This window comes from Siphateles boraxobius, unplaced genomic scaffold, assembly GCF_051911475.1.
Source record: "Siphateles boraxobius isolate OS27281-9 unplaced genomic scaffold, OSU_SipBor_1 22, whole genome shotgun sequence".
Classification (NCBI taxonomy): domain Eukaryota; kingdom Metazoa; phylum Chordata; class Actinopteri; order Cypriniformes; family Leuciscidae; genus Siphateles; species Siphateles boraxobius.
Window position 1 is genome coordinate 35,857,634 of NW_027508833.1, and position 25,812 is coordinate 35,883,445.

General features: G+C 36.8%; 1 protein-coding gene across 1 annotated transcript; it reads right to left on the reverse strand.

The window, feature by feature from the left end:
• Positions 1 to 25,666, reverse strand: kcnk2a (potassium channel, subfamily K, member 2a). Its single transcript, XM_077239940.1, has 7 exons — positions 24,972 to 25,666; positions 22,918 to 23,228; positions 19,643 to 19,760; positions 9,642 to 9,802; positions 7,174 to 7,360; positions 6,125 to 6,264; positions 1 to 2,154 (listed from the first exon to the last, which is right to left on the reverse strand). Coding segments are annotated over exons 1-7 (1,245 nt in total). The 5' UTR covers positions 24,973 to 25,666; the 3' UTR covers positions 1 to 1,827.
• Positions 25,667 to 25,812: the final 146 nt, after the last annotated feature.

The following is a 25,812-nucleotide window of genomic DNA, read 5'->3' on the forward strand; positions in this document are numbered from 1 at the left end:
GAAGAATAAGAATATCGGTTTGTTTATTCTGCTTATTTAAAAGCAAAGGACTGAGATGCAAAACAGTGTAGAAACATCACAATTAATGCTCATAAAAATGCTGTTGAAAAATAATAAAATACAAAGCTATAAGCGTAACAAGAAATATCCAAGCTTAACAACCATGACGTCTAGCAGTTTTCAGTTTAAATGTTGAAGACAGAGCAAAGGCAAGATAAACATACTGTTACTAAAGTTAGTATGGCACTGTTCTTTTGACAATCAGCTGACAAGTGTTAAAATCTAGGCCAGAAGAATGTGAAAAATATTTTTGACTTTCCAGTTTCTCAGTGTTCTTAAACCAGAACATATTTTCACACTGAAATGCATACATCTTGTGTGAATAAACCTCATTTTTACATCGAAAAAGTGTAATGAATTGGATGTTTAGCTGGTGTTGAAAATCTTTACATTCATACCTCATTCCATTCAAAGTAATTCATATTCATGAGGAAATGCCACAGTTGTTTCAGTTGAACAGTTGATGCCTGTCAAAATAATAAAGCTTTTACAATAACAATATTTTTTTTTTAAACCTGATGAGTTTGCTTTTCTCTCAGTCAGTCTACTGTAGATTGTCTTATGATATATATAATTATGGTATATTATCCACTCAGCATTGACACAAAGCCTACATGGATTTGACAGAACATTCATGGTCATTCTGTACATTTAGACCTTAAAAATGCACATTTTGGCAAATGTATGCTATTAAAAAAAACATATGAAAAAATAGTTGCTTGTGACAAAATAAGATTATAACTGAACAGTCTGAAAAGTCATAGCTTTTTTTCTAAAAACACATTTCTCTTTGGCCATTCCTCTGTTTACTGGTTTCCACGGTCATTACATTTGGCTTTAAATTATGAGTTTAAATGAAAATTTCTCCCAACAAAAAAACAAAATTCAAATTCTGTCATCATTTAATCACCCTCATTCAGCTCCAGACTTTTGTGTTTGAATCTTAAAATGATTTACCAAGATCCAACTCAAATTAAATCATTTGCAGGCTAAAGGAAAATATAATGACATGTTACATTGCTAAAATATATTTATACATTGCATTACCACACAACTTTTTATTCAGCACTCAACGAATGATTAATGATATGGCCGTATGTCCACTTACGGACAGTTCTATCAGAAAAATTGCATTTGCTTACAGAATCATGCTATTGGTGCACATCACATAAAAAAATATACAATAAAACAATGTGAGATGCTTCGACTCCAACACTGTTTCATGTATTTTCGGTCACAATTGCTCTTAAACCGAATGTGAATGTAGATTTTTTAAAAATCAAGTTATAAACAACTGGTGAGCCACCAATCACATCTGTGTCAGTATCATAAACGCTCAACCATTCTTGCCTGATACCCTGTAATAGTTTATTAACAAATGCTTACACATGCTGGGTTTGCGAAACGCATCCATAAAATAAATACATTTGTTAGTGTTTGGACAAGATTGGTGGTTCATCCTCTAAAATAACAAAACATTTCAATTGTACGTACTGTATCAGAGTAGCAGCTTCTGGGAAGTCTATTCCTGGTGATTTTAAGGCACAAATATGATCAATTGGAAAGTAAAAGCTGTTGTCCTGTTCTGCCCAAGAACACACACTTTATCTTCATTCCACAAGATAATTTCACTGGCAATTAAAATCCCCTTCTCATTCCGGTACATTGAAAACTTTTATAAACATATACATCCAGGAAAGATATAGCTTTGTGATCAAACATAGATGTAGACACAAATGTATCCTCCTGTTCTTCTTTATCAGTGTTTTAGCATTTGAGATGTTCAATGATGGAGATCTCACCGTGATCGTGGCAGTCCGGGGTAAGACCGTTCAGGTACAGGCTGCCATTTTTGGTCAGGGTCGGGAGACCTTCTTTCTCTAGTTCATCTGTGAAGTTCACGGAAAGGGTCCTCCTGCAAGGCATCATGTCCTGACCTGGATTTTGTCCCAGCTCCGACGACAGCTTGCGCTTGATGTACGCTGCCCGCTGAAACTTGTCGTAAACTTCCACGCTCAGGCGGCGCCGCGTCTCTTTGAATTCCGCTGACACATTAGCCGTCCATTCTGCAGCGTGAGCGCGAAACTCTCCCACCTGGAACACAAGGAATTGTCAGTGGGACCAAACGCAGTCAACTGTCATGTGTGTATAGAAGCATTTAAGAGGTGTAAATCAGAACGTCAAAAAACAGTTTTTTCTGTGAAAATGTTTCAGCTCGAGGGAATGAGAGGCATGTGAGCTGACTCTGCCTCAGTGCAGCTGGGAGTGTTGAAGAAAGTAATTCGGGCCTGGTGCTATAAGACTGTACAACTCAACCACAGTGTGCAGAGGTGCTATAGATTTTTAGGACCCCCTCATCCCAATCCATAGATGATATTGGGCTTATCAGGTGATACTTAAAAACATTTGCGCAATTTATTGCAGACAGCAACAGTGTTGACCCAGATCCGGGCCACATCTGGTGTAACAATAGATTGGCATGTTGTTCAAACTATAATACAATTTATGTGATTACTCTTTCCAATATTTGTGTATTTACTGTAATATATATGTACATATGTATATTGTTGTAACAGAAACTAATACTTATATACAGCAAGGAAGCATCAGATTCAGCAAAAAAGACTGTAAAGACTAAATTCTATGTCAAATAATCTTTCTATTCATCAAAGAATCCAGATTTTTTTAAAATCAAGGTTTCCACAAAAATACTAAGCAGGACAACTCTTTCAAACACTTACAACAATACAATGTCACTACTACTAAAAATGTTTCTTGAGCAGCAAATCAGCATATTAGAATGATTTCTGAAAGATCAAGTGACACTGAAGACTGGAGCAATGATGCTGTGAATTCAGCATGACATAACAGGAATACAAATATAAAATCTTAAATTTAAAATAGAAAACATTAAACATTATTTTAAAGGGTAATAATATTTCAAAATACAAGAAAACTGTGATGAATGAAGTCCCATTTTCAGCAGCCAATATTCCAGTCTAGTGAATCTACAAGAAAAACCTGTTATATAACATATAGAAATCATATAATGTGCTGATTTGGTACTAATAATAATAATCATAATATTGATACTATTATGGGTTATCACAGTTGAAAATGATTGTGCTGCCTAATAAAGTGTGGAAACAGCAGTACAGTGTCTTTTTCAGTTGCAGGTCACTGTACACTTTCGAGTAAAATATTGGTTTTAAAAATGGAAAAACACAGACATTTTGAAAGTGCTGCACTGTGGGAAACTGCTTGAATGCATAAGCTGCCAATTCTGCACACTGACAGAGCTTTTGAATAAATACTACATTTTTTAAGAATACAAATAGTCATTTGTTACATTGTAGGATGCTTTAAATTGATCCAAAAATACTGTAAAGACATAACTGTCTGGCTGTTAATGCACTCCAAATTTAGGATTAATCAGTTCCTACCTAACTACCAAACCTCAAATTTAGGATTAATCAGTTCCCACCTAACTACCAAACCTCAAAAAACATTGTACAGTTACACAAAAATTACACAGTATAAGACTATAGTCTCTAATGTTTTCAGCCTTGTGCTTGAGATTTTCTTGATGCACTATTACCAGAAAGGCCATTTCAATTTATTACAACTTACCATTTTAATTTATTCAGGAAAAAATAGTTAATAAGCTATAAGCCAAGACAATGTCAAGACAAATTGCATGGGTCGCCTCACAAAACAGAATTTGTAGTAGGAAGAAAACTAATAAAAGAGTAACACACCACTGAGAAAATCTGATACAAGTAAACAAGGAACATTTGCTTTTCTCTCTAATGAGGTCATTAGATGGTAAGTTGGTCACAGGACTCTTGAAAAGTTCTAATTTGATATGATTATTCCTGATGCAGAAGAAGAAAAAAAGAATAAGAAAAAAAATAAAAAGAGTGTGTGCTACACAACACCTTTACAGCATTTGAGAAACCCTGAAAGGTGATTATGGATGAGAATCAGGTAGCAGAACTGGGTCATTCAGACCTTTCATTCACATTAATCCTGCACTGCATTTGCCTTCTCCTCTATTTAAAGTAAGATTTGATAATGGACTCAGTATAAAACATTTTCAGGGCCAGATTTACAATTTTCTGCTGCTTTACACATGCAGGGCTGAATAATACTGAGGCCTAAATTCTGCTTTTTGCGAGACTTTCCATTCATGTTCTTGTAAAGGGCAAATCCCATCTCCTAAACATAAAACTAATTGTCATTTGTGATGCTATAGAGTATAACGTCAGAAAACTGCACTTTTATGATCGCATCAGAAAAGCACGAGAGGTCGAGAGAAAATGTCTCATTATGTGTTTCAGACAGAGCAAACCTTCTGTTCCGGCTGATCCAAGCACTCAATTCTCCAGGATAAAACTCACTAGTTTTATATACTAAAGTAAATTAAATTTAAACGCAGCGCTGATCTGTGATTGACCCCCGACACAGCGGAACTTTCTGATGTGGACTACATAGCAAACAAAGCCACAGTAACACACAATGAACTACTCGACATGACCTTGAAGATTTAATATAGCCCTCATAAAACACATTATCATTATATAAATGCTATACAAGCAATAAAGTCAAATGCCTCTTTCATATTGTGGAGAAATACAGCCCAGTAGACATTAAATCAACTGTACAGAGTTTTGCAGGGTACAGTTGTGGTGGAAAACTTTGTGATGTAACTACTTGGCAAATATTAATAAGTACAGTCAAGGGTTGTGTGTCATTCAGCGTTTATGTTTGAACTGGGAATGCTCTCATCCACATTTCATTTCTGAATTGGAATTGCAAACAGAATGCATAATTGAAAGAAGTTTCGGCAACACTTTACCTAAAGCCCTTATATATTATGCATGATAAAGGTATTCGTAATGTACGCTATAATGCATTATATCTTTTCATAAATAATTGTAACCAAAGTTAAAGTGCAATATAATATTAGCAGATTCTGAAACGGATTGTTTGTCATGCGTTTTAATGCATTATACTTTCTAAAGGTGTTGAGTGATTAAATATGAATAATTGTAACCGCAGTTATAATACTTGAGACTGTACAATGCATTATAAGGTACATTACAAGACAAAGTTACTGCATTAAAAATACTTTATGTATAATGCATTATAAAAGTGTAACGAGAGTTTCTGATGCTTACCAACCAAGGCTGCATTTATTTGATTAAAATATCCTGGTTTGGTGCTCAAGAAATATTTATTATCATCATCAATGTTAAAAAAAGGTTGTGCTGCTTAAGGAGGATTCTTTGTTGAACAGATGGTTCAAAAGAACAGCATTTATTTAAAATAGAAGATGTCTTAACTGTCACTTTTGAATACAAGTATATTTTATAGAAAAACCTTCCTGACCCCCAAACATTTGCGCAGTAGTTTATTACTAAACATGTTTTCATGCACTCAGCATATGCATTTCCAAAAAAGGTTATAATATAATAAAATACTATTAATATCACTGAAATTGATACCATACATGAAAAAAATATTTCTGATGATAAAATGGGTAAATATAGCCATTGTTTTTTTAGAAGTCATCAGTTTTAAAACCAGTTTAAGCTAAAACTGTAGACTATCACATTTCTATTTTTTTTTGTTCACAACAACCATTGCATAATATAGTTAATAATTATTTTATACACATTGTAACTTCCACATAGTAATAATAATAGTAAAATTACTAGTTTAACCTACACTTCAATCAATATTTTTATGTGATACTGATCCTTCCAATACATCATCATCACAATCAAATGTATTGATATTTATACTATATGTCCATACAGGCTTACGTGGTAGAGATTTTAAAAACACCATCTGTTGTAGCCCAGACAAATAAAACTCTTCTGCTGTGTTGAAGTGCAATACAATACATTTTCTTTCTAATACTGTATACAGTATATCCAAATTCAACATCCTGTGGTTCATGACCAATTCACATTCACACTGGAACAGAGAGGAATCTGAAATTCAGAGAAGTGCCGCTCTCACCCTGGTGTTGCCTGAAAGCATATCAATAAGCACATACCTCCTCTTTGGTTTTCTTGGAGATGACCCGGAGCCAGTCTCCAATCATACTGAGAACTGCAGCGAAGTAGGCAAGACCCACCAGGATCCAGAACCACACCAAGGGCTTATAATAGTCCAGATACTCAATCTCAGAGCCTCCTGAATGAGATAAATAAACCCACATCAACCCATCGAACTCATGAATACACTCGACTACAAGGGTTAGTTCACCCAAAAATAAAAAGACTCACCCTCATGTTGTTCCAACCCAGTAAGACTTTCGTTCATCTTCGGAACACAAATTAAGATATTTTTGATGAAATCTGAGAGCTGGATCACTCCTCCATAGGCTGCAAGGTAATTGCATAAAAATAACGACTTAATTCGACTTTATTCATTTTCTTCATTTTCCTCTGATGCGAGTTCACGAGAGCCACGACGCATGAGCGAGAACTGAGATGATGTAGTTTAAAATGGTTCTAAAGTGTGCATTTCCTGGATGTCAGAATCGTGAGGAACCAACGAGAAAACGTTAAAGCGCCGCAAAATGAATGGCTTACCTTTCACACTTTCCCATCAAATGATCGTCATCTTCTCAGTTGTCGCGCATGCGTCGTGGCGCTCTCGTGAACTCATGTCAGAGGCCCACACGGAAGAAAATTAAGGTGAATAAATTTGTTATTTTTGAGGGGGTTTTGTGCACAAAAAGTATTCTCGTCGCTTGATAAACTTAAGGTTGAGCAACTGTAGACACTTGAACTATTTTAACGATGTCTTTGCTAACTTTTCTAGGCCGGCAAGTTTCAATCCCTTAGAACCCTATGGAGGAGTGCTCCAGCTGTCAGATTTAATCAAAAATATCTTAATTTGTGTTCCGAAGAAGAACGAAAGTCTTACGGGTTGGAACTTGGAACAACATGAGGGAGAGTAATTACTGACAGAATTTTCATTTTTGGGTGAACTAACCCTTTCAGTTTGAGTTGTTTTTCAGGGTATTTGTTTGCTGTCAGAAACTAACACAAGTGCTTGAAATTGAGACTGAAGGAGCAAAGTAGGGACTTCATTCACCAGCCACAAAGTCTCCAAATCCAATAGTGGTTAAAGTGATGACGACAAAGTAGATGGCCTCCAGAGCGCTCCAGCCTTCAATGTGTTGGAAGATGAGAGCGGGGAGAGCCACAAACAGAAGGCACCCAAACAGGATGAACAGGACTGTGGATGTCACACGGATTTTAGTTTGGCTCACGTTCCATTTCTGTAAGGGAAAACAGATGCGAAGGGAGGTTGAGAATGACGGGTGGAAAAAACCATTAAGCTACTTAATCACTGTTGACAGACAACCACGGTACTTATCCAGAAACCGTTTGAAAACATTCATTCTTATGCAATGTCTGGCATCTAGTATACACTGTCACACATGAGACAGAGAGAAGTACACACCATTCAAAAGTTTGGGATCTGCAAGATTTTCTAATGTTTATGAAAGTCTCTTGTGTTCACCGGGGCTGCATTTATATGATTAAAAACACAGTATAGACAGTAATATTGTGAAGAATTATTACAATTTAAAATAACAGTTTTCTATTTTTTTTATAAATTAAAAATGTAACTTACTGCTTATTTTATGTCAAATGATCCTTCAGAAATCATTCTAATCATGCTGATTTGGTGCTTATCAATAATCAGTTGCTTAATATTAAAATCTTTTGTAACAATGTAAATGTATTCACCATTACTTTTGATCAATTTAACCCATCCTTGTTAAATACAAAAACTATTCTTTTAAATACAAAAACGAATTTCTACAACAACAACAACAAAAAACCTTACTAACCCCAAAGCATTTGAACTGTAGTGTACATACAAAGATAATAAAGTAAATACAAATCACAAACAATTAGATTTGAAATTTAGTGACATTTATTAAAAATAATAAATCAACTTCCAATTAAATTTCACAGTGTTATCTGTAATTTGATACATCCCACACTCATGGAAAATCTGGAAATATAGGGCAATTTTAAGATGTAATCCAAAAATAAATTATTGTGAATATACATTTTTATAATTTTTCAGCTGCAAAATACTTCATCAGCTAGATAATTGATCTCGTCTAATGTCATAGTGATAGTAATTTTCTGATAAAAAAGAGTGCAGTTGAATCATGTTTAAATTAACATTTGTTTTACACATTATTTACTTAATTCATGTTTAGAAATTAAATCATTTATAAAAAATGTTTAGAAATTATCAAGCCGATATTAATACTTATATCAGGCATTATTACTAGACTGCATTAATATACATTAATTAGCCAAGCATGTACAGTTATTTCCCAATCTCAAGCCAATTATACTGTAGGACGAATAATCAGCCTGGTTGAAATACTGGCCTATCACTAGTTTAAAGACCCCCTCAAAATGAGAGCTTTATGGCCTTTAGTCAATTTGTGTTAGCTTTGAGTACACCTAGATGGTAGGGTACTACAAAATGTTGAAATTTTTAGCAGATATACACATTTTAAATGTGCAAAAATAGGAACAGGACCAAAATACAGATCATAAAGAATGGATGAAGGAAACTGATGACTCGTGCTGCACTAATCAGTTTTGTCCAATCAAACGCTGCAATCAACCACCATCATGAATGATGGTTCTTGATGTAACCCAAGGCTATAAAATGTGGAAATATGTCATCACAGGACAGAAAGCTGCACTAGACAAGCAAAATTCGTTGAGTAGAGTTTGTGAAAAACACTTGCCCTTAGAATTTTTTTATTTTTTTTCGCCTTTAAGAAATTGTGTTTATTATGTGGCATGAGTACAAAAAAGAAAAAGAATGAGTGCACCAGTAATAAATAATTCACTATGCTGCATTGACTTCAGAGAAAAAATACTGTATTGTGCTCTTCATCGTACACGTCAATGTTCCAAATTGTTCCTGTGCCAAAACACAACAGCTCGGCAGAAAAGAATGTTGGTGTGCAACGAGTGGAAACAAGATGGCCACCAGAGGCACTTAAGTTATTACAGCGAATCATTAAAGTGGCCGAATGTTCTGCAGCACCAAACAAGGCTATTAGTAGTAAGCAAGCATTTCTACAAAACAATCACTATTTTATATCTGCAGGGGATTTATTGAGCGGAGACAATACAGTGCATTTCTGATTGAAGGGATTTGAAGTGCACAGCCTTTTATTTATAAATTAATTATATAATAATATTGTTTAGATGTAATCTTTTGACTTGCCATGGTGGTTATTACACATTATGTTTTTATACAAATTTCACAGAATAGGTCTAATCTGTTGTTTTAACTTGAATAGCTATTTACATTGTTCAGGTCAACAAAAAATCCCTGAAAATGTTTTTCATTCATTCCGTAAAAAAAACAATTCTGGAAACAAGTTAGTGTAGATGTATGATTCTTCTGCACAAGTAAAAGGATTATAATTATAGATTATAAAGTGCATTAATGGTATAAATCCTGTGAGCAATTTTGCTAGTTTTTGGTATATGATTTTTGCTTAATCTCACCACAAACATCTTTTCAACTTTGGCGATTCCTTTGCCAAATATTGTTCCCAGCTGATCGCCCACTCCTGCCAAGAGGAACCCAAAGAGTGGGATCCCCAGCAGTGCGTAGATAATGCAAAAGATCCTGCCTCCTTTTGTGTGTGGAGACACATTTCCAAACCCTGCAGAAAGAGAAACCCCAGACATTATGTGTAGGAATGATCTGCAAAAACATACAGGTCCCAGCTAACAGGGAATGTTCTCAGAACTTTTGGCAAACGTTAACTTCTCTCAAAGTTATAAACAAATGTTCTTCCAGTAATATTATGTTCAAAATTATCTGGTCTTTAATAATGCTCTCCAAACATTAGCACCAAAATTTTATTTATACATCATCATTGAAACGTTTTTCTGAAACCTTTTAGTTGGATGTTAGTCTAATGTCTTTTAAATGTTACTACTAGCTACTTTCACAGATAATTCAGATAATTCAGAAAACATTCAAAGGTAACGTTTCCATAATACTTGCAAAGTGATAAAATAGAAAAACGGTCACCGAAACATTTTAAGAAACTGCCCATTTTGAATGCTGAAAGAACATTCAGAAACAACGTTTTCATAACTTAATGGGAATGTTCACAAAATGTTCTTAGAACTCATTTTTATTAGCTGGGGTATTACTGTGCTTCCTAAAACATTATTTTGTTGTTTTCTAAAGCTTGTAAGATATTTTGTTGACCATTGTCTTGAGTCAAACCAATAATTCAGAAAATTGAGAGGGCCTGCAAATCTCCTACCCTCTTAAAAAAAGAAGTTATAGATATCAAGAGAGCTACCTTAAGAGTCAGAAGCTTCACTCCGGCCTCTAAAGGTTCCTCCCGACAACCCTTCTAAAACAATAGAGATCCCATGAAGGAACGAGTGGTCTTGCAGACAGAAGTGAGCCTTCTGACACCTCGTAGGATAAGGAAAACCAAGACATGTGTCTTACAGAAGCCCCTTCAAATGTGAATGTGGCAAGCCGAAATAGCAGCAACATACTCCTTTCGTGGTAGCAGGGGTTAGTCCTGCTGAGAGATGCTCTTGAAGGAACTCCTGAACCAACCAGGCAGTTAACTGGGTTAAGATGACGCGGTTCACACCATGATGAAATAAGACCTCAGTTGAGAGACCAGAATCTATAAGCTGGTAACACTCGGGGGCCAGGAGCGGAGATTTCTCGCTGAGAAGCGATTGCAGTGAGAACAGTCAGCTCCCTCAAGAGCTGACCCAGCATGCTCTGATCCCATGCACAACACAAAATCATTGCCCGTCACCCTCAGAAATATATATTGGACATGGCAGAACAAATATCCTACACTTATTCTCCATTTTAAGTCACTCTCCTGCTCTAAAACACAGACAGTGTGACAAACTATACAGACAAGCGACTTCTAAAGACAAAGAAGCTGGTGATGCCGTGTCAGGCGCCAGTTTATAGAAAAGTCACGTACTGCGTAGCGTCACCTGACTTCGTACATGGCCAATGACATTGGGGCGTGTGTACACTCCGATTTGACTCCGATCACGCTGACAACATTCCCATAGCATCAACGCAGTAACACAGCGTCGAAGTTCGCTCGAAAGGGAACCGTTTCTATTATTTTTTCACCTATTAAGCCCAGGTTCAAACCAAATCTACAAAATCCCTAGCCTGGTCCCACCAGACTCTCGTACATTTCATTTGTACATACAGTAGAGTCTGGCACCGCTCCACTGACAAGCGTTAACTTCCTTGTAGGCGGGTACTCTTCTGAAGTCTAAAACTATTGGATCTGCCCAGAGTCACTCTGGATGTGCCATAACCAATCGCTAACGTTTAGCCGTGACGTATGCCTAGCGTTCGCCTTAGCCAACTCCGCGCGAGCTGGAAAATCAAACTTTTCACGAACCCCGTGGGGAGGTTCTTGCTCCGCCTTTAACTTCTTGATATTCGGCAGCGTTGCCACAACGGACCGAATGGCTTGGCATGCATCTTTCTCCGTTGCCATTACTGAACTACAACTCAAAATAACGCACGACATCAACATCATCGTTCTCAGCCACTCCCTCTGTTCGCTGATTGGCCCGGTAAAAAAATTGACCGGAGAAAACCAAAGACTACTGCACAATCCCAGACGTAGTACTGAAGGAAAATGAAAATTGAGCGGAAGTACGTAGGATGGCGGAGCCAGGCTAAAAAAAAATCCCTTGGTTACAACCCAAATTATGATTTTGCTCTAGGAGTATGAAGGGAAAGTAACATTTAGGAAATTTCCTTTTAATGCCGCTTTCCAGGCAACCTGTAACCTGTGTTTTTCCAACCTTATACCCATGAAAGTGCACTCAAACGGCAATCAATGCCGTGACTTCCCACCCGTGAACTCGTACTAGATCGATGTACTCCCAGTTACGAGCTCTGACGTCACATAGCCCGCGAAACCATACAAAACAACAATGGCAGCCCCTACGGATGCAGTGTTTCTCCAGGCGGTACACGGTGAGAATATACTTTAGGACAATGTAACGTTTCAGTCAAATAAATAATGATTACAATACACACACGATTATACAATACAATATTAAGTCTCTGAAACAATTAAGTATGTATATTGCGCTCAGGTAGTTTGGCGTGACTGGCCTGGAACGCTACAAAGTCATGAGTCGTGGTTTGAAGTCGTGATTTACGTGCTCAAAAACCTGCCTGGAACGCAGCATAAGTCTGAAATGCATTACAATATGCATTTACAAAGACATACAAAAACATAGAAGCTTTGAACAAAAAAATATTAAAACTATACGTATTATTTTTTCAAGAAAGTTTGACTCAATTTGTATATTAAAATGTGAGAATACAGCAAGAATACCAGTGGTTGTGGTGTGTGTAATACTACCACAATAGGAATTTAAGCAATTATAAGAGCAAAAAGCTAAGCCACTGGACAGGCCAACCCTGAGTGAAGCACAGCAGTCCACACTGGGGCGGCATTTCCGCAAGAGCCTCCATCCAATTACATTTACTTTTTCCTTGATACTCATTAACCGGGCTCAATCACTCCTCGTGCTCTGTCCTCTTTTAAATCGAATTAAATCAAATAACCTTGAAAGAGGCATAAAATGGTTTCCTACGATACAACCTTAATTACACATGGCACAATGGAGACGAATAACTGTAATGTCTTTACACATAGCGTTTTGGAAGAATTATGCACATATGTTCATGGTTGGACAATATCATACTTGTTCCAGCAGATTAACTAAGGATTTAAGTATACAAAAATTTATAATGTGTTTTAATGGCTTCAGTACTTCTATTTTCTCCTACAAAAAAATACTGTGGCTAGACACTTCATTGTTCAGATAGATAACATCATATTTCCTGACCTTAAATAGAAACAAACAACGATTAATTAATTTGTCATAGACAAATAAGACAAAATTGACAAAATTGATTTTGATAAAATAGCTGCTCTAATAAAATCAAGTTTACCAAACATAAACCAGCTCTGTTCCGATGCACATATAATATATTAATTGTGTCATATCTATACATTTTTAATGCAAATGGCTTCAATGCAAACAAATCTTCAGATGTAAAAAAACATGAGCCACAGGATTGGATGCAGTGGTATGTCAGCGCATGTGTCTTGATCAATGAAAGAGAAATCGATGATGAAAACAGAACCTTTATAGAAAAAATGGAATATGCTCTTATTCTCTTTGCTTAACCAATATATCTTGTTCGTTCTGTCTGCCACATGCAAACAGTCTGACTTTGATTTATTAAATATACTGTGAGTCAACATTCTCAGTCCTGAACATCATCTCAAGTTAAGTCTGCATTCACACCAGTTGTCACAAAGTCTTACATTTGTTGAATTTGTAAACAATAGCTTTAAAAATTAAATAAAAACACAATGATAATGTTTATTGAAACATGTTACTTTAGGTCATCAAGTCATATTTGTTCTCCAGTTAGTACTTTTGAAGAAATGTATGGACTGTAAACATTTTTTGCTGGATACCTACGACTATTTTTACACCTCAGGTTTTCATCTGAATAATAATCATAGTGATAACAATGAAAATAAAAGTATCTAAAAGTACAAAAGTTTTGTACAAATGTACACAAAAAGTAGCTGTAGTCCCAGTATTGAAAAGCACCATGAACACATTTATGAGTCATAACACCTAAATGACTGAAATTATGTTTTAAAAAAGCAGGATAATATCTGTTCTCGAATCTGATGAGAAATGAATGTCATGTGCTGTCTTAGAGCCCAACACAAGTCAGTTTGACACCGAGAACAAAATGTCATGCCATCCTCATTAGAGAAGAAGCCCTACTTACTGGAAGACTGACGCAAAAAGAGCTTAATGAGCACACAAGTGTGTCTTTTGAGGCCTTTAGCTTTGGCGAATACTCTGCACACGTCGCGATGCCTGTTAGTGAATGTGATGCCCTCACTAATAGATGAACGCATAAGGACACTACAAAGTGAGTGGATCCGTGCTGATGGAGGTGGTCAGGGGAAGTTGACAGGTTTTCCTTCAAATGTCTAAAAAGAATAATTATTTGGTCACCTATTGGTAAACAAATTAGCAGTTGGAGCTTTAAAGGCCAAGCCTATAAATTGACTCCCTTTGGTGACACAAATACATTACAGATGATGTTGATTCATGCAAAATAATACAACAACATTGATAAAATAACTCCAAGCAACCAGTTTTTAACAATTGTTAAAACAATCAAATTTAAGAACGTGTATTTTTCCTCTGTATATGTATATACACACACATACACATTATTTATATATATATATATATATACACACATATACATTATATATATATATATATATATATATATATATGCTCATGAAGGCTGCATTTATTTATCATAAAAATAAATATACATTTAATAAATATAAATAGATATATTTTATCAATTATTCCTGATGCAAAGCTGAATTTTCAGAATCATTACTAATTTCTAATTTCATTACTAAATCATTCTAATTTGCTGATGTACTACTCAAGAAACATTTCTTATTATTATCAATGTTGAAAACAGTTGTGCTGCCTAATATTTTTGTGGATTTTTTTTCAGGATTCTTTGATGAATAGAGGACAGCATTTATTTAAAATAGAAATCTTTTGTAACATTACATATGTCTTTACTGTTACTTTTGTTCAATTCAATGCACCTTTGCTGAATAAAAGCATTCATTTCATTAAACAAAAATTTTTAAGGCCCCGAAACTTTTTAACATGTACATAAAACATGGAGATGTGATGTGCAGCCCCAAGAAGTTGGCCTCTTTCAACTGTATAAAAGGTCAAGCTATTAGACCTGCTCGGTTCATTAATTGCAATTTGTACTTCGCAACCTTAGTAGGGACCCTGGGGGCGATTGATGAAGGGGGGCTTGCTCTTTAATCCACTACTTGGCTCCATTCCAGCAGGTCTCAAAGGTGTCTTACACATGTATTCAAGAACAGTCAAAGCTGTTGAAATAATTAGTTAAGGTTCATTAATCAAGCTTATTAAATAACATTGATGCAATTTCCTACACATCCTTAGTGATGAAGCCAAAATGAAAAATGCAGCTACTGATTATTTGCTAAGAAATGAATCCATAAAATGCTGAGTGTTCAGATCATTTGTAAATATCCTAGTCATGGTTAGGGGACAAAAATCATAAGTTGATTATTTCCCTTGATATTTTAATTGCAATTTAAATATTTTAATTAATAGAATTTACATTAAAATGTTAATTTTAGTCGTTAATGCTGTGTTTAACGTTGCGTTTTCATGGACATGTTCCTGTTCTGGTTTTCATCTTGCTTGATTTTTCCCTGCCGAAAACCTCCGCTTGGTCCTGGTATTCTTAGGGGGTATGGACAGTTTTCTCAAGTTTGGGGCTTTTTGCACTGGTAGTCAGACATGGGAACTGGATGGTGGAGTTCAAGACATAAGGTTGACAATTGGATGAGTTCACCTTTACTCCATGAGATCTGTGGGTCATGTACTGACGATGGGATGCAATGGTGACAAACAGGATAAGTTCCTCTGTATGAAGTCAAATTTGGAGCTTTATCAGACCCTTTTGATGAATGATATTTGCCTCCCAAAAGGTTTATTGTCAACTGCCGTGATATGTATGGTGGAAAGCATTGCACAGTAGGGAGTTGGAATTTATGAACCAGTAACTGATATATCAAATTTACTGCAGCTCCAGAATCCACTAGTGCTGTAACACAACGGCTCTGATTATGTTAAATATTTTGACTGGCAGTGAGAAATTGAGGGAACATGAGGTTAGGCTCACTTTGGTTGTTCCACCCTTGTCTTTAATGGGCAGGAGACACACTGATGACCAGGTTATCCACAGTAGAAACATATTGTAGATGTTAAGTAATTGGCGCTGGCGTACTTCGCCTAATTTGCATAGGTTCGGGAGATTCATGGGAAACATGACTGGATAGCTCAGTGGTGGGTTCAAATTAAACTGTCAAGCTTGATTGCCAGATAATTGTACTGTGACAGAATTAAGGATTTGCCTTCATATGCCAGTTCCCCTTGTAGAATGGGATTTAATCCCTCAAGGAAAACGGTTTTTAAAGCCACGTCGTTCCATCTGCTCTGTGATGCTAATGTGCGTAACTTAGTGGCATATTCAGCTGCGGTGGATTGGCCCTGGCTTAGGTGTAATAACTGGAATAAACATCTTTCCCACCGGCTGGATATTCAAACACATCTCGTATTTGTTGCACAAAATATGTGAATGAACTACGGATATGTAAATCATTGTCCCGGACAGCAGACGCTTTGAGAAGTGACATGACGAAAGCACACTTGTTTGACTATGGTATGCATCAGGTTGATGTGAAAAAGAGATTGCGCATTGATGTAAAAAACCCAGACATTTATCAGCAGACCCATCAAATTTGAGTTAAAGCCAGCCTTACCGGTTCAGTTCTGGTTGACAGTAGAGCTTGAATATACTGAGTTAGATGTTCATTAGTAGCCCATAGTGCAATTAGGCCTAGCTGTTCCTGGTAGCCCTTTAGCATCTCGCTCTGATAAGCAAAAGCCACTGGTGGCTGTGAAACTCCTGCTGGATTCATGTCCAGCGAAGTATTCTGTAACGGATCCACTACTGGAGGCGTTTTAGAATCCATTTGCTGGAGTTTATTCAACAAAATCAACAAGTCCAGAGCATACAAACCAAACGGTAAACAGGTAACCATAATCAATGTCCAGGCAGAAATCAAAAAAATCCAAATAGGCAGTCCAACAGCAAACAAATCCAAAAAAGGCAGCCCAGAGAACATTGAAAGGGTCATGCTCAAGAGACAAGATAGCAGTAATAGTAACATTTGGTATGCAGGTGAACTGTCAGTACTTCTCAAAGATGGCTACTGGGAGCATGGTTTAAATCAGAAATTGGGAGATATGAAGGTCCGTGGCTCTACCATTGGAAAAAGAGTAACGGCTAACTTGGATCACATGTGCCTCTATTCACAGCTTTACAGATCAGTCACTGTATGCGGATACCATAGAAATGAATTATACGTGTCGTAAACTGAATCATGCCTGTCACGACTGTCTGTGACTTCTCTTATTAAACAGCAAATTATTTTCAGTGTAAACTCTAAAAATAGATCAACACAAACGAATGTTAACCTTAAGAGCAAACATGTTGAAGATTAGACGATGAATTGTTGATTCATTAAATGATGATTTCTTCACAAAAGCAGTTTATTCAGAAAAAAAAAAAGTGTACCGCAGCGGTGGCAGGCATTACGCTTTTTTCGGCTAAGGTTGCAGGTTTGCCTTCAAGTGACTTTGGTTTAAATCAGATATAAACACTAGATGTTGCCTTGGGGTTCTAAGAATGCGTCAAAACCGCCGCCATCTTGAAACAGGGCTCTTGTCATTGGAAGTAGGTAGGTAACGCTGAATTCATGAATGATGCCGGACTTTTGTGCTGCGTATGGATGTTCACACGAACAAAATCTAAAAACCAGAAAGCAATGGATTACATTTCACCAGATTGTAAAATTTTCTCTATAATACTCTATAATAAATACATGTCTGACTGTTGGAACGAACCAAAACAACTAGAAAAATCACATTCATGACGATTTATGGTGATTTTATTTCCGTTAGATCTTTTCCTACATTGAAGCTGATGAGGGGCTCCCCTGTTTCAAGATGGCGGCTCTATTGACGCATTCGTTCCAATGAACTGCCGTAGCCAAGGTGACATCTAGTGTTTATATCTATGGGTTTAAACAAAGCTGTCTAAGGAAAGCTTGGCCACTCCCTATTAAGGCCTATTGTACCAAATTTTGGTTGTAGTTCCACCAGAGTTCCACTGGGGGGGCGATCGTCCGAGTGATAAATGAATGGGAGTCTATGGGGCTAGACGGCTAAATTTGTCTCTCTCACCCGATTGCCGTTGAGAAATCTCAGATTTGAATGTAGGTTTTGCAAGTTCAACATGGGTTATAGGTCCAAAGTTGAATGAACAAGTACTTATGTCCTTTCGATTTCTTACAGGTTGAGTTGTGGTTGTCCATAACACGCTAGCATTTGTTGAAGATTTTATTATTTAGAAACTAAGTAATTTAGCTATATATTTGGACACAATTATTTCTTGTATAAGTTTCCTCTAATAGGACTCTGTCTAGGTGACTTTGAAAGCTACAAGACCTTCTGTAAAAAGACCCTGAATGTCAATTCTATTCTGAGAAGTCACATGGTATGAGATATTTACCCAAAACTATCTATAGGGTGTGTTACCTTCTTTGGAAGAAGATGTATGTATATAACTCTGAACCAAAATACACTCGGGAGCGCGCTGGAAGGCCAGAGGGCCAGTCTGCCGGAGGGCCAGATCGTTAGAGCGTTGTTCTATGGAACGGCGTTCGAAAATAAAGTCTACTTATTTCTGGCATCAAAGATCTCTGCGAAGTTATTTTTCAGAACAATTGAAACCACTTCACATTCTGCTAATGGACTTTGATTGGTCAGTGAAGGACTGATTACGTCCAGAGATACCGCTTGATGGCATCGTGGCATCTGAAGTATTTTCGGTGTGGTCTTCTAAAACAACAAAACAAAAACTCTTCTTGCACGTGTATTTACCTGTGTCAGCGGTGTTGTCGATGCCTCGAGAGAAAAGAAAGTGCAGATCGCGAAAGCACCAAAGTGACTGAAGGATTGCCGTAAAGCAGTTCTCTGGTCGTACGATGTGTATGACGTCATTGCCATTTTAAAAGACTTTTAAAGCTAATAAGTGACTCTAAAAAATCTTACACCCAGTAATCTGTAATTTCTTTGCATCTCCTTTCGCAAACAACATTCAAATTACTAGACAAAAAATGATATCCTGAGAAAAGTGGATTTTTAGGGGTATAGATCCATACACCTCCATTCATTCTGCACTCGTCTTGCGAGCGCCGTCATATGGAACCAGAGTGGAACTGCAACCAGTTCAGAACTCGGAAGTTTACTGCCAGTGAAACTTCTCCCCATATTAGACATTCTCTGGTTTAAATATCTACAAACAGGAAGTGAACTAGTGACAAAAGAAGTGGAACTATATAATTCTGGTGATGCTCCCTCTGGTGGAGGGATGAATGATCCATGGACGAAGACGCAACAGCATCACAGTTTCATCGACAGCACAGATGTAAAGAGACTGGAGTAATGGCTGCTGACAATGTAGCTTTAGCATCACAGCAATAAATTACTAAAAATATACTGAAATAGAAAAGTTATTTTAAATAATAATCATATTTAACAATATTTTTTTAATTCTATTTATTTAAAGGTCTATTTATTTGACCTTTAAGTCCCTGAGTTAAACTCGTTTTACCAAGCACCTTTCCCCAAGTTGCTTTCATCACCTAAATGAAGTGATAATGAAGTTCAAAAAGTCACCAATCAATTAAAGAATCAATTAGGGGATTGATAGTGAGTACAGCTGTTACCTATAGTGGTGATGACAGTCCCTGCAAAGAAGAAGGAGCTGCTGAGGTCCCACATGCTGCTCTCATTGGAGGGGTGACCTGAAGGATTGACCCCGGCCCGGATAGCAACCACCACTTGCTGCGAATGAGAGAACAGGTCTCAGGAATAATCTCCAAAAATGGAACGAATAACCTCAAGCTCAAACCAAAAACGAGAGCAATGAACACGGAGCAAACACTTGATAGAAAAAAACTAAAAAACAACAACTTTCTCCAAAAATTAAGTCATAATTTTCTCCCTTCTCATGTCATACCTGTATTTTCTTTCTTTGTGAGACACAAAAGTAGATACTCTGCCATCCACAAAAGACAGAAAATATTACAGAATGACAAAATTATGGCAAATTTTCATTAGGAAAAGTATTACATGATTGTACAGGACATGTTTATTTAGAAAATGACATCTATATTTCCAATTTACCCATGTTGAATCATATTCAGTCATGCTATTTCCAGTATAACCCCATCTGCTATTGTGCGGAGAGATGTAACACGTTTAAATCTGAAGCAGACTGTCTCTGAATGAGCAGGATGGCTGGCTCCAATTGCCTACATTCAAGCCTTCGAACAAAGACACGGATCTGTTCTTTATCAGTGTTCCACAGCATCTCTGGATTTTACGTCACACATTACAGTGTCAGCTGGGAGTTAAGTCAGAATTTGTCCAGTAATTTCATTCACTGTCAAATCTGTTATAGTATGGCTGCCTTATCAAATGTGTGGCCCTTTATTTGTGCAGCAGGGATGATATTATTGAACTGTTTTTCAGACCTCTTCATCTAAAGAAGGGATCTTGGCATAACTGAGATCAATATTTGTGCTTCTCTGGTCAGTGTGTTCCTTAAAGACCTAAAGTCACTTACTACAAGCTTGGATTGATTCCAAACTTAGGGAATATGTAGTTCTTTAAAGAGCGTTTCTTATCCTTTTTACTCTAGGTAAGTTAAAAAGCACTTTAAAATGACACATTACTCAAAGAGTGAGTGGAAGTCAAAGCTTTGCTGAAGTTGTTCTGTTCTCATTTCATATGCATGTAAATTTCAGAAACTAAAGTAAGTGAAGGGCAAAAGATGGAGCTGTCCGTGGTCCTTAACTCATATCTCTTTCAGTCTTTCTCTCATTTCATGTACATGAGGCCAGAAATTAGTATGGCCATCTTTTATCACAACTGCGAGATAAAGTGAAAAAAGTTGCAACTACAAGATGTAGTCCAAATAATGAACAATTGGATTGCAATTTTTTTTAAAATTGAGATTACAAGATGTTCAAATCTTGTTAATGTCCAAATAATGGAAAATTGCATATGCAAAAATACAATAAATAATAAGTTGCAATTATAAAATGTAATTTTTCAAAAACAAATGGAAATTTGAATTTAATAAAGTGGCAGTTATGAGAATTTACAAATAAAAAGAAAACAGACTGCAGGAATTAAAAATAACTTTGCAAATAATGTCAAAATAACAAAAAAATTGGTTTACAAAACTGAAAAATAGAGCTGCAATTAATGCCAAAATCAAGAAAAGCATTTGGGGCTGTTCACACAGAATGCATTTTCCCACTGTTCTACTTTTCCATTGTTTTTCAAAGTAAAGGCATTAGATGGACATTTTTAACTGCTGCACTCGCATCTCGCGTCTTTAGCAGCGTCTTGCGCATGAACCGCGTTCTAAAAATGCGTTGCTCAAGTTAAAATAAGTTTTAAAGAAAAAGGTGTCTCTAGACCTTGAACCTCTATCTCTTTTTTAATTCCGCAGTGGCTTGTATCAGGTGTTGGGCCACCAGGGATAAACTCTGGCCACAGTGGCCTGGTCCATTTTCCAGCCTTGAGCTTCATCTCACAGTCCAGAGAACTGTAGCAAAAAAGAAAACTGGGGATGTTTTCACCAAGCAGTGAGTGAGTAATGTAAACACTGTCAAAAACATCTGCACACTGTGCAGGTTTTCCTGGCCTAAATATAGCAGGAGTCAGGATACCTCAGTGTATCCCAGCTGCTCATCCATGCCTCCTCCTCCTCCTCCTCCCAGCTGGCAGAAGGAGAGTTCAGGCAGAAGTGAGAGGCCATTCTTTCCATCGGGAGGCTTTCCTGTTTGTGAACACCAACTAAGTGCCGCTACAATCACTACTGGGTTTGGGCTGTTGGCAGCAAAGCAACTTGGCAGGAATCAACATTTGTTCAGAGGTGTGTGGATGTGAGCGTCAGAACAATAATCAAGAGATGGGAAGTAGATGAATGCTGTGTGTTGGGATGTAATTTATCGTAAAAGGTAAGGGGGAGGGGTACGAGTTGTCTCCTGGGGTTAGAAAATGTAGATTTATAGGCTGTCAGAGAACACCAGGAATATTTATAGGTAGGATGTTACTTTAACGCATCAAAGCGCACAACAACCGAACCGCACTAAAAGTATGGAAATCAAACATAGAACTAATGCTCAAATTAAAATGATTATTTAAATATTTCAAAAACAAAAGCAGAACTCCCATCCCATATGTTCACAATTGTATGCACATTTACAGTAAAAAAAGAAATGTCCTGGATTTTAAAGCAATATCCTAAGATTTACGTAAGAATATGTGGATGAAAACCCAGCTAATGACAAACACAAGCATCCAGGACCTTTACATTGCTGCTAGAATTGCACCAAACATTAATCTCTGAATAGAAAGTGATTTTATAAGTGCAATCTACTTTTGCACAAAGGTAAATACCATAGACTTCAGAAGGCACAGCTAGTGATGTAATGTCAAGAGCAGATTTAATTTTACGACAGGTGAAATAATGTTAACTGAACTCACTAAAACCAATTTACAAGAAATTACTGGCAGCAACCCCACTTTTAGGAGAGCATAAAGCGTATACAGTTATTAGCCATAAGAACATTTCATAAATACATCCAAGACAGAACAGATTGTTCAGAATGTTTATAATTTCAGCCAAGCAATCTTTTCCATCCCTCTTATTTCTAAGAAATATGGTTGCATCACACTTCAGAAACAGACCAACATGTCTTCGGCTTATCAGTGTTTTCAGTGTCTCCAATTAATCAGATTGCACACTGTTTCTAACAACTTCAGAGCTGACTATATTGATTTTTGGCAAAGATTAGTCTAATCACCCAACGTACCACACACAAAACCACTATGCTTTGAATCAACATTTCTATTTTTACTCATAGGCTATTTTTTTACATATTTTGAATTCCAATTTCAAGCACACAGGTAAATTATTTTGTACCTTGACCAAGTCCTCCAGCTCTGAGGTGTTCACACAGGCATGTCTAGAGAGAAAGATCATTTTCTCATGCAGGATGAGGTACTTCTGCGAGATCTCCTGGGGCTGCTCCAGAGCTTTGAACACCGTGGCCCCGATGATCAGGTACAGGACCACCAGCAGGAAGATCGCCAATACTGTTTTCCACTTCATTACGGTGGTTATGGCATCACAATCATCACCCGAGTTATACACAATGGGCTTGGAGGAGAACGACAGCCGTGGTTTGGTGTTGTGTGTGGCTGATTTAGGATCTAAAAGATCAGGTGCAGCCACTGGGGGGAACAAAGGGAGAGAGGAGGTAAGAGAGAGCAAATGAGGGGGGAGAGAGAGAGAGAGAGAGAGACAGAGAGAGAGAGAGAGAGAGAGAGAGGTTATAAAAGCCAGCAGTAATTCAAAAAAATAAAATAACTGCTGATGAGGCTTTAGTAATTTTGTATTACCGTTTAAAGAATCCTGCTTGATTTATAGATACCTATATTTATTTTTCCATGTATCTCTGTACATGAACGAAAACGCATTCATGTTTTTTACATGGAGCCATCAATAAATAATAGCCGCTATGAAAGGCACAGACAGCAGCAGGGTTTTAAAACAGTGATGAATTCAATTTAGATTATCGACATAGATTTTATGGTTCAGAATATGCATTTTAAATTCTGCTCCCTGGGAACATGGTGTTTATGATAGGGTTATCATAACAGTGTTGAAACATTTGAAAGATTATTTCTTATTATGAGCATTTACAATTTACTTTAAAAGAGGATTTTCATAAAAAAGCATCATCGCAGAAATGGAAAAAAAATATGTAAACAATTTGAGTAAATTTCACAATAAATTACAAAGAAATGGCAAGTAACACACTGCATTAAACCGAAAAAATCATTTTCAGGGTTGTATAAAAAAAAATAAAAAATCAGTGTAGAAATGAATCTGGCCCTTCATTCGTGAGGATATTAATTTGGTTCTTTCTCACTGACTTCTGCAGTGTTCCAGCCGAGTGTGAAAACCCTCTCTAGCAAACAAGTGATAGTGGACGTAGTGTTCTCCTCACTAGTGTCCAGTATGCAGCGTGTGGAACTACTTTATGCAAGACAGCACAAGTTTCAGCACTAATTTAGAGCTGTGCATAATACAGACCTCAATGCTTATTAAAGATCTGTTAATTATTGAAGCCACAGAGGGTTCCAGCAATGCATGTGTCCACTTATGTGGATGTGGAACTTCAACCCATGCAGATCCATTCAAATCAATTCTCTTTGCTGGTTTTAAATAGGCCTATTTTTATTTTATTTTCATGCCACCCAAAGATAATATGATTCTAACAGGACTCTAAATGCCTTAAAAGTATATCAATAATATTTTGACTTTTACATTGATATGAGCAAGACAAGTCATTAGATCACATTAAAGAGTTTATATATCATTTTTTTTGATGTTGTAATGAAGTAAGCAAGCAGAAGAGGCATACTGTACTGCAAAAATGTGATTTCAGTAATAATCCTCCAACAAATCTGGAAGAAACATGTCAAAGCTGTGGGTGGTTTGGCACTGTGATGCATCATTTGAGCTGGTCACCTAAAGGTAAAAGGTTCGACCCCTGCAGAAGGCACATCAATAGCCATCCCCATTGTAGCAAGTGTCTTGCAGTGTTTACAGTTTTATTTTACTTTTATCTGTTTTCAGTAATACTGAATTCCAGCTTATACTCTATAATTGTATTATTCAATTTCAGAAAAAAAACTTTTTTTTAAAACTAAATCTTCAGTTATTTTGCCAATTATTTGGATTTTACTAGTGTTCAGAACCAAATCCAAACCGTAATAAAGAAATAACTATTAAAATGAACTGATTATTTTGACTGATTATCATTTATGGTCGCATTTCGAGTAGAATTAAAGCATGATCGTATTTGGATGTCCCTAGAACATACCTAATTCGTGTATGATTGGGTTAACTATCATGCCAAATTTACTACATAATTAATTAAATTATGCAAAAAGACATCTCGCACTTACTACTTTGTCAAATCTCTTCTTCTTCCTCATCGGCTGTCTTGAGTGCTGAACCTCTTGACTTGTTGTCTTTCCGTTCTCAGAAGCACACTAGCAAAAACTGGATGTTAATCATGGCAGCAAACACACTCGCATCCCTCCGTATTCTCTTCTGGACTAGCATGCCTCTGTCCAGTTTTAAATCTCCATGCGAGCAGTATTTTGGAATCCAGCGGTGGATTTCTTGGTTGAGTAAGCACTGAAGTGAGAAGGGAGTGTCCAAAGGGGGCACACGGATAACTGGACGGGCTGTTCTCATCATGAGCGCGCGAGCTGTCCGTCTCCACGCGCACAAGCGCTCGAGCTCCTCGTTTGTTTGCAAACTGTGGGCAGGTTTCACGATTTCACGCGCGCCACTCCATTGCCGCAGCCAGGTTACATCGCACGTCAGTCAATAATAGAAGGAAATTATGAGGAATTCAATGATTCTCTTTCTCTGAATGATTCCTGTTTACTTTTGGGGAGTAAATATTTGAAAGAACCATAGCAGCTTGTTTAAGTGATGAGATAAATTATTATTTAAACCAAGCAGATAAAACTAACAACCAGATTTAGGCTAAATCTCACGAACATTACAGCGACAGTTGTTAGTTTTGAAACGGAAAATGAACTTGTCTTTCTGATTAATTGACCCTTAAATTTCCGGGTTTCTCAGAAGCGGAAGTCATGATTGGGTAAAGCTCTTTAGCGACGAATGAGAGAATAGGCTACATTAAATATATATATTTTTTGAGTGTTCCCATTTGCTCAAATAGCAAAAGACAAACTCCGCAATAGTGATTTCACAACTTTTAAAAAGAGGGAA